This window comes from Nannobrachium achirus (genome assembly GCF_963921795.1).
Source record: "Nannobrachium achirus genome assembly, chromosome: 2".
NCBI classification, from domain to species: domain Eukaryota; kingdom Metazoa; phylum Chordata; class Actinopteri; order Myctophiformes; family Myctophidae; genus Nannobrachium; species Nannobrachium achirus.
The window spans coordinates 43,707,708-43,718,343 of record NC_137811.1 but is presented as its reverse complement, the minus strand read 5'-3'; the positions used below and the strand labels follow the sequence as shown (position 1 = coordinate 43,718,343).

The 10,636-nt window shown below is 42.0% G+C and overlaps 1 protein-coding gene across 1 annotated transcript; it reads left to right on the top strand.

Annotated features, from left to right (window-relative positions):
• Positions 1–4,978: 4,978 nt before the first annotated feature.
• On the top strand, positions 4,979–10,141 carry LOC308298571 (protein NLRC3-like; the record flags this gene model as incomplete). The annotated part of the gene is made up of 6 exons (XM_080742214.1): positions 4,979–5,165; positions 5,305–7,102; positions 7,796–7,963; positions 8,648–8,821; positions 9,109–9,155; positions 9,549–10,141. 6 exons carry the CDS (start codon positions 4,979–4,981, stop codon positions 10,139–10,141), a joined length of 2,967 nt encoding a protein of 988 aa, XP_080598340.1.
• Positions 10,142–10,636: the final 495 nt, after the last annotated feature.

Here is a 10,636-nt window from a genome sequence, read left to right as displayed (position 1 = left end):
CTTCTCAGAACCTCTTATCCCCCTTTTATTGAGTTTGTTAGGCAGCCAATGGTTTCCAAGATCACTGACATTAGTGTAGCCAACATACTGTACACTGTAAAATCCAGAGGATTAATTTAACCGGCAGTGCTGATTGGTCAGTGATACATTTACTTTACTGTGTTAGTTCAAGCATATAGGATCAAGTGGTTCACAAATGAATGGGTAAATTAGAGGGAAATTCTGTGAAACTGTCAAATGTCTCGTCTGGTTAAAAAGATAACAAGTGGAAGAGCGTAGATAAGAAGCAGGTGTATGACGTTATGACTTACTGTTATGACCATCTTATTGGCCTGGTTTTCGAGCCAAACGGTCAAAGTCTATTTTGTTGCATGCTTTTTTAATCATCACTAGAAAGTATTGTATTATAGGCTAAGACAAGTGAACATATGGGGAGGGACCTGACAAGCCTATATCTAATGATACACACATATCCAACCAATGGACTGCATGTGGATGGGAGAGTGAGTGAGTAGTGGGTGGTGTGTACAGTATGTCTTGTCAGCCTTGTTGCTCCTGACCTGAGGGGAGTGTTATACCCGTAGATAAAGTGAATTGTGTTGACAGTCTTTAAAGACTACACCATTACCAGCAACGACGCGAGAGACAAAAAGGGATGAGCATAGAATATTATGGATATAAGGGCCAATTGAGATTCACACTGCTGTAAGTAGGCCTATTAGTTATCATTCTTAACTAAACTCTCCTCTGTATTGTTACAATTATAATGCGAGTTATGCCCTCAAATAGACAGCACAGATTATAGCTAATGTTTGTTTTAAAGGCCAGTATACAACAATTCCTTGCAACTCCTTGCAAACATGCAACTACTTATCTCCAATGGCAGTTGCAAGGTGTTGCATTGGCGTGGACTGGCCGTGAAACTGTTTTGTTGCAACGAGTTGCGACTAGTTGCATAGGTGCGACTTTTGAAATGTCTTTAATTCTGTTCATCACAGTCATAACAGCATCAACAATATAATATAATTTTCCAACTCAGTCCCCTAGTGTGATTAATTCAGCTACATGATGTACTTGCACATCCCAAAAACATAAAATGCCATTGTTGTCTGAGGCAATTTTGTTTTCATCAAAGCAACATGGATGTAATCACGGTTGCAGTGGATTTCATCATGGTTAGAGTGTGATTGCACTCCCATAAGTGATCTCTATTCCTTCAACAGCACAAGGATTAAATTCTACAATGAGTCATCCAAAAGAGGCAGAAAGTTCTGATGCACTCCATACTGAAAATGTCCCCAAAGGGAGGTAGGTGAAAATAATCACTTAAAAGAATCGGCTACATTTTATTGATATACACACCAGTGGTTTTCAACCAGTGGCCCAGGGACCACCCGGTGGTCCTTTAGGGGGTTCCAGTTGGTTGCCAGCTATATGATGGAGAGTTGGTAACCAAATGGACCCTTATAGATCTTTAACTCTTGAGCGTGTAAAATGAAACCAAATCCTATTTGGTTTCATTTTACGCTCTCAAGAGTGAAATTATTGTTGAACACCTGCATTAATTTACAAGACGTCTACACAACAACAGAATGTAGAAGAATTGTCATTTTGATTGACCTGTTATCAGTCCACAACTATACAGCATGGAAAAGTCCTATCCAACGATAACAAAATAAGTTTTGTGCCTACTGTATAAATGTCATCAAATGGTGGTCTGTGGCTCAAATGCCAGAAAAAAATGGGCCGGACCTTGATATGTCCTCCACTGATATACACTATGACTAAATTGTTGAAATTGTATGAATGTATCATTTATTTGTCTGTATGTCTCGTTTACCCTTTGAGAGATATGTACAAATATATGGTTGTGTACTGTCTTGTGCATTTCTGACAAACATCAATGAGGAGAATAATTTAAAAAAAAAAATCTTTAGATGAAATAAATCTATGGTTCAAGGTCCACAATAACAACACTGTAATATACACCACAGCCTAACAAAAGTTACAAGGTTGAGTTATTTATTGACGTTTACTGCAGTTGATAAGAAATTGCAGCAGAAGCAGTAAAAGTAGTAATGACATTTATACATTCACGTAATATAGAATACTCTGTTAGGGTGCCCTCACACCAAAATACCCAGAGTGGAATCAGCCAATTGCTTTTCAATGAGAATGGAGCTTTTTTTTTTTGCAGAAATCCTCTACTGGCAAAAAAAGCTCCATTCTCATTGAAATGCATTGGCGGATTCCACTCTAGGTATTTTGGTGTGAGGGCACCCTTAGGGTGCCCTCACACCAAAATACCTATGAGAGTGGAATCCGCGTTCTGCCAATGCATTTCAATGAGAGTGGAGCGGTTTTTGCAGAAATCCTCTACTGGCATGAAACTGCTCCATTCTCATTGAAATGCATTGGCAGAACGCGGGCACCCTTACAAGTAAAGGTCTGGAATTCAAAATGTACAAAAGTATTGGAATAAAAATGTACTTAAAGTACCAAAAGTTATGCAGAATGTCCCATTTCACAGGTTCAAAATGAATGAAAAATCGACAAGCTCAAAATGCGTCATGTAGATCTGCTATTTTTCAAAGGTCCAAAATATATAATGGTTAATGTATGTTTTGTAATAATAATCAAAATCTACAAAGTAACTTTAAACACTTTCTCTCGGCGTCACTGTATTATTGTAATACTTATTTTAATGTTGTCTTCATGTGTCTCCAACAGGCCTGAGCATGGACCAGATACCGCAGGTTGTGTGTCTGCTGCAAGGAGTGACATTTCTAAAGGAATCCCCCTTAACTTTAAAGACCCTGTCAGTGTTCAAAGGTACTGTATGTAAACATTATTCTGATGTTTTCTCCATTAGTGTACTAATGGAGAGCGACACACACACAAGCAACTATTACCTGTAGCTCACATCACTTACATTTTTATTGTAAGATATGTAGGCCTACAGTACAGTATGTCCCCAATAGAGTAGGTAGTATTTACAAAGACTTGTTACTCCTTTGCTTTGGTCTTTTCGTTGACCTCAAACAACTACCATAGACATTTTTGACAATCACAGGAGAGTTAAATAACTTAACTGAGAGTGAATGTAGGCCTTGCATTCATGAGCCAATAGCAACTTAAGTTTCACTATCTGACTTGTTCCGCTGAACACTGACTATCTTTAACTGCTATACAGTAGGAACTCTGAGCCATTTTAAAAGTCTTTGTGGAGTGATTTCAACAGTAATTGTGTTGCCACAAGCATCACAACAGGCTATGGTGGTGTTCAATTAAACAAAACGGCCTCTTGGTTTCACTGTATTACTGTGATACTTAGTAGCATTTTTCTTGTCTTGCATGACATTGTGTCTCCAACAGGCCTGAGCATCGATCTGATTCTGCAAGTTGTGTGTCTGCCACATGGAGTGACATTTCTAAAGGAATCCCCCTTAACTTTAAAGAGGGCGACCCTGTCAGTGTTCAAAGGTACTGTATGTAAACATTATTCATTAGTTTAGCGACTATTACCTAGTGATTTGTGGGTCACAGACCAATTTTTATGGGTCACGACTCGAGCAAGAATCTGAATTTCCTTTCCTATAAAAACATATAGGCCAATACATTTTTCAAAAGATGGAACATTTTCAAACAAACAAACAAACGGAATGGAATTTAGGTCAAAATTTGAAAAAGGTAAAAATCTGAAATGTTTCCCTTTTTTAACCCTTTTTTGTTTACATTTTGTCTCCAACAGACCTGATTCCCCAAGTTGTATATCTGTGAGAAGTGACATTTCCAAAGGAATCCCGCTTAACTTTAAAGAGAGGTACTGGATGTACACTGTAAACACCCAAATGTTTTAGTGTAGCAATTCGGGTCAGACTCTATAAGCCAGGGGTGGGCAACTTTGATGCTGGAAAGGGCCACTATATTGTCACACACACTCCAGAGGGCCACAATGCATATACATGCATGTACAGGTTCTTATATAGCCTCGGAAACCCAGGCTTCTTTTGGCGATAGGAAGAAAAAGAAGCCTGGGCGATCGCGTTATGATCACTGTTGGAGGAAGTGTAGAATTTCCCTAACCAATCAGAGTGCAGAGAGCGTCGCACCGAATGTGTTGACGTCATGACGCAGCAGCGTTCTCTGCGCTGAGCAGAGGAGCAGAGGGGGGTGGGGGGAGAAGAACACATGCTATTGGCCAGAGACTCGCGGAGAGATTCGCTGCGCCCGCCCATCTGCCTACACAAACTGGGTTAGAGTGGTTTTTTATATTACTTATGTTACTTCGTACTTTATGAACTTAATCACAAATGCATTGGACATAAAAAAAGACTAGTAGGCTACTAGTCACTAAAGAAGATACTAATATACAGTCGACTGAAGTAATTAAAGCTGGTCATGTTTGCAGGTTTGGAATTATAACTGCTGAAACCAATAATAGGCTATATCAGTATTCTTAGCCTGCGGGCCGCATTAAGAGAAGGGCCGCCTGTTGCCCGCATGTATGCTATAAGCTGTACAGTATGTCTGACTCAAAGTGACAATTCCATGGATATCCCCTTCGTCCCTTTCCATAGTATGAATTTGTTGTCAATGCTATGAAATGTGAACAATGCTCTATTAACACTGTACTATTTATACACTATTTGATTTCACATTTGTCAACAGTAGCCCTACTGAAACCTTTGAAGAAGACCTGTCCTCCACACTCACAGTGAGTATTTTTATATACCCTGCCTGTATGTGTGTGTGTGTGTGTGTGTGTGTGTGTGTGTGTGTGTGTGTGTGTGTGTGTGTGCGTGCGTGCGTGCGTGCGTGCGTGCGTGCGTGTGTGCGTGCGTACATGATTTTGCTAATTAAATAGGGTATGATATATTTTATTATTCATTGTTCTATTAGAATGTAATAACTTATTTGCATGCTGTATTCTGGTTTTGTTTTGCTCCAGGAACTTAGGAACAGTGTATTCTCTTTCATGGAAAAAGAGTGGGAAAGGTTCACCAAGATTCTACACCAGGACAAAGGTCTCGAAAACGATGTGTTTGAGGTTGTTAACCCTGACAACAAGTATGAGAGCAATGCCAGAGATGGGGCGCTCAACATCACCTTGCATATACTGAGAGAAATTAAGCGGACAGAACTAGCCATCGCCCTGGAAAACCGTAAGTAGAACATGTCTCTGTAACATCTCTGTATTTCAAATTGACGGTTTAGAGCAAAGCTGATACTTGAAATCTTAGGAGAGCTAAACTAAAGCCAGAAGAAATGAATTTAACAATACTTCATGTCATCCATGTTTAGGCCTGTTAGGTGCACTTAACGTTTGCCAAAGAAAGGTCAAATCTGCGCTAAAAAGCAAAGTCGAAAACGTATTTGAGGGGATTGAAAAGCACGGGAGCTATGTTCCACTCGCTAAGATTTACACTGAGCTGTACATCACTGAAGGTGGAAGTGGAGAAATCAATACCGAGCATGAAGTGAGACAGATTGAGACAGCAGCCAGAAGACCAGCATCACATGAGACCCCTATCAAATGCCCAGACATTTTCCAGCCATTACCTGGACAAGGCAGATCTGTGATCAGAACTGTGATGACCAAGGGGGTCGCTGGCATTGGAAAAACATTTGCAGTGAACAAGTTCATTTTGGACTGGGTTGAGGAAAAATCCAATCAGAACATCCAACTGATCTTCTCCATGCCTTTCCGAGAACTGAATCTGTTGAATGAGAACATCTACAGTTTGACTGAACTTCTTCATCTCTTCGTCAACGAGTTGAAAGAATCTGGAATCACAGATTACCAAAAGTACAATCTCCTGTTCATCTTTGATGGATTAGATGAAAGCAGGCTTCCTCTCGACTTCGCAAACAATGTGAGCTGCCATGATGTGACGAGACCAATCTCTCTGGACGCGCTTTTGACAAACCTGATCAAGGGGAATCTCCTTCCCTCTGCACTCATCTGGATAACCTCTCGACCCGCAGCAGCCAATCTGGTCCCCGCTGAAGAAGTTCATCGCGTGACAGAGGTGCGAGGCTTCAACGAGACGCAGAGAGACGAGTATTTCATGAAGAGGATCGACAATGAAACGAGGGCCAACAGGATCGTCAAACACCTGAAGTCATCACGGAGCCTCTACATCATGTGCCACATACCAGTCTTCAGCTGGATTACAGCCACTGTGCTTGAGACGATTCTGGAAGAACACGAGAGCGGAGAGATGCCCAGAACACAAACTGGATTGTACACACACTTTCTGATCTGCAACTTGCAAATAAAACAGAAGTTTACCACGGCAAGAGAAAGACAAGCTGAAACTGATTCCCGGAGGAAAGACGATGGAGAGATGGTCTTGAAGCTGGGGAAGTTGGCATTCGAACAGCTGAAGAAAGGCAATGTGATCTTCTATGAAGCGGACCTCAGGGAGTGTGACATTGATGTCAGGGAAGCGTCAGTGTACTCAGGACTGTGCACGCAGATCTTCAGAAAGGAACTGGGCTTGATTGACATCTACTCCTTTGTCCACCTGTCCATACAGGAGTTCCTTGCGGCATTGTATGTGTTATACACATTCTGCAGCACAAATGTCAATCTCCTGGATGGTCAGAAAGCTGGACGAAACCACAACTCACAAGGGAAATCAGTCCTCCTCAAGAGCGCAGTGGAAAAAGCATTGGAAAGCCAGACTGGGCATCTGGACCTGTTCCTACGCTTCCTCCTAGGTCTTTCACTGGAGTCTAATCAGACCCTTCTACAAAGGCTGTCATTAGAGGTGGGATGCAGTACAGAGAGCCACGAGGAAACGGTCATCTACATCAAGGAGAAGATCAAGGAAAACCACTCGGCAGAGAGATGCATCAATCTCTTCCACTGCCTGAACGAACTGAACGAACGTTCACTCGTCAAAGAGATGCAGAGCTACCTGAGCTCAGGGAGTCTGTCCAAGGAGAATCTCTCGCCTACCGAGTGGACAGCTCTGGTCTTCGTGTTGCTGACTTCTGAAGAGGACCTGGATGTGTTTGACTTGAAGAAATACATCAAGTCAGATGAAGGACTGCTGAGACTGCTGCCAGTGATCAAAGAATCTCAAGCGGCACTGTGAGTGTTTCCCACTTTGGCGGCGGGGTGGAGGGTTTATATTATCCCATTAAGACCTGGAACCACTTTAACCATTATTTTATGCTTTAACTATTCAAAAATAGCAGATCTACAAGCTCACAGCGGCACCGAGGTCTGCGCTGCGAGCTTGTAGCAAACACCATTATCAGTACTGGGAAACTGACTTTTTTCTTCCCCCTTTTTTACAGATTGGATGGATGCAACCTCACAGAGGGAAGCTGTAAAACAATGGGCTCTGCTCTGATGTCCACTTCCAACCTAATAGTGTTGGACTTCAGTCATAACGACTTGCAGAACTCAGGATTGCAGCTGCTGTGTGCTGGAATGGAGAGTCAATTCTGCAAAGTGAAGAAACTCAGGTTTAACCCGTTTATAACACTTAAGGTGGTTGCACACTGCTGCGTTTTTCGTTGCGAAATGCGTTTTTCAGGACAAGGAGAGAGAGGGAGATAGAGAGAGCAAGGGACCGAGTGGTGCGCGAAACGGGCGGCAGTGTGCAAACGTGACTGACATAACGTGAGGTTGATTTTTTTATTTGCGTGCTCCGAAATTCACTCCGATATTCGGCCCGAAAAACGCAGCAGTGTGCAACCAGCTTAACTCAAATATAATGTACAGTAAATACCATCTTTAGTTTAGAATGCTTAATAATGTCATGTATTTTCTCCGTAGTCTCAAGCACTGCCACCTCAGTGAAACCATGGCCTTAGCTCCAGTTCTCAGATCCAAGTCCTCAAGCTTGACAGAGTTGGACCTCAGTGACAATGACCTCCAGGACTCTGGGGTCAAACAACTGACTGAGGGCCTCTGTCATCCTAACTGTGAGATTAAAAAACTAAGGTTAGTTCATAATCAAATCCTTTGATATTCTGTTCCAATTATATCATGTATTAGTTGTATAGAACCAATAATGGTTCTACATATTCTTACACCATTGGCAATAAACTCAGAGTACCGTAACGAGTACGATTTATCCTTCTGTTCAGCTGGAGAAGTAATAGAAATAATAGTATTTACATTTACATTTTCTATGAATTCAAAGTACACTGAGCTGAGAGTATATTGTCATCAGGGACATGCAGGGAATATTAGAGAGGCAGGGTCTGACAAGGGCCTTTTGGTGAAAAGCAGACGCGACACGTTGTGAGCTTGGAGGTCGGCTATTTTCGGTGTGTGATACCACACTGAACTTAGCATAATCAAGTTAATATTGGAGATGTGGTGTATGGCATGTATTTCGACATAGAGTGGTCAATTCTTTAAACATCTGATGCTTCATTCAAGTTCAGGAGAGTCTGGACTCTGGAAAAGGCAATTCTCTTGAATGCTGCCTTAAGTAAGGTATGGCATGGAAAGGGAGCATTTGCATTTCTTTCACAAGGGGGAAAACTGGATTCATGGTCAGGAAAGGGCACTTTTTACAGCTGGGTAAAAGAGCAGGGGCTCAAGCCCCCTTTGATGTCTACTGTATGTGTGCACGTGCCTGATTGACAATGAAGTGTCTTCTTTTCATACACACTGCAGGCTGTCCTTGTGTGGGATCACCTGGGAAGGCTGTAGCTTCCTGGTGTCAGCACTAACTGCCAATCCGTCTCACATGAGAGAGCTGGATCTGACCTACAATAACCCCGGAGAAAAGGGGAAGAAACTGCTCTCTGCTCTAAGGGATGACCCACAGAGCAAACTACAGACCCTCAGGTAGAAACAGAAATGTGGCATATATACATTTTACTAACCATATAATAGTGTCTGTTTTTAGAGTCAGAGTTGGAACATTGTCAAAAATAGACTCCATATCAGATATTTCAATATTGTGCTTAGATATATGGTTTATGTCATGATAATAATCTGATTTCAGCTATATCACACAAATGACAAGTTGAGGATGCTCAGCCAGTTAGTGCACACAGACCATGCTGAAACCTGGTTAGCTGGAGACTTATGGTTATTCATTTTTTGTCTCGCATTTCACTGCTTTCCTACAGCCTGGGCCATGATGGAGAGTGCTATCTCAAGTCTGCTCTCAAAAAACGTAAGTCATAAAATATATTTTTTGCAGAGTAATTACCGTTAATATGGTCTGTTGACAAAGATATATGAATTCTCATATTCACAGTTTATAGACTGTTGAAAAGGCTTTATAGACTATTGACAATAAGCTACTCCGACCTACTACTTACTTACTTACAGTAGCCTATATAGACTGTACACATATCCATTCTTATAGGCATTGCTGATAGATTGTTCACTCATTCAGAGGTACAATAATACAGATATCTAGGGCCAGCAGATCACTATTTTATTTTTGTTATGGTTCTCTTCTCTATATTCTTACCTGTTCCTCTCCTGTGTTTCATTATCACTGCTGTTGCTGCTATGAAGGTTTATCTTATCTTATTGTAAAACAATGTCCCCCCCCTCCCAGATTATCGTGAGATCACCCCAGACACCAATACAATACACTGTCAGCTGCATCTGAAGCTGAACAAGGGCTGCTCCATGGTGGTACACCAGGAGGATAAGTGGACCGACTACCCTGACCACGATGAGAGATTCAGCAACTGGACCCAGGTGGTGTGCCGCGAGCCCCAGTGGGGTCGCTGCTACTGGGAGGTAGAGTGGGAGGGCGAAGGAGCCTACGTGGGAATGGCATACAGGGGTCTTGGCAGGAATGGCGGGGGTTACGAATGTGTCATCGGCTATAATCCCATGTCATGGAGCCTTCACTGCACGGCCGACTTGTTCGAAGCTGTTCATAATGCGAAGAACACCACCATAGCGCTCCCTGTCCCCCACTCTCACAGAATAGGAGTGTATCTAAACACGGACGGGGGCACACTGTCCTTCTACAGTGTTTCCTCTGATTCTCTGAGCCACCTCCACACTTTCGAAGCCCAGTTTACTGAGCCTCTTTATGCTGTGTTATGGCCCTGGCCAAACACTGCTGTCACCCTCTGTCACCCAGAGCAGATGAACTCAAACATCAAACCACCATCAGACAAATGTTTTCTAGCATAGGCAGGGGTTCCTTTACTCTGAGGGGCTTTTCACTTGTTTTCCCATTGAATTGTACAACAACGCAGTTTAACATCGGATGTATAATTAGGCCATAACCGGACAATGTATACTTGTTGACAGTCAACTTAACTGGAGGCTCCCTGAATGGCAAGGTGGCACTAAGCCCAACCAACAATATGCCATGCATTGCCTTCGGTGTCTTTGCTACAGTATATTGGCTGAATGCCACTTCAGGAAATGGGATAAATGGTGGCATATCATGCCTTTGAAGTAAAAGCACATAATTGGTCACTTTTGGAAAAATGGAAATTGTGTATTTGTGTTGAATAACCCTTTAAATTGCATAAGTTGTATTGCTGCTCAAAGTACTGGAATAAATACAGATTGAAAATATTCTGAAAACTGTGTGGTACTGTGTGTAATCCTGATGAAAGGGTGTATTATTGCAGGATATTTATGAACATTGATTTATTGATGGATTACTCCCTCTTTTCC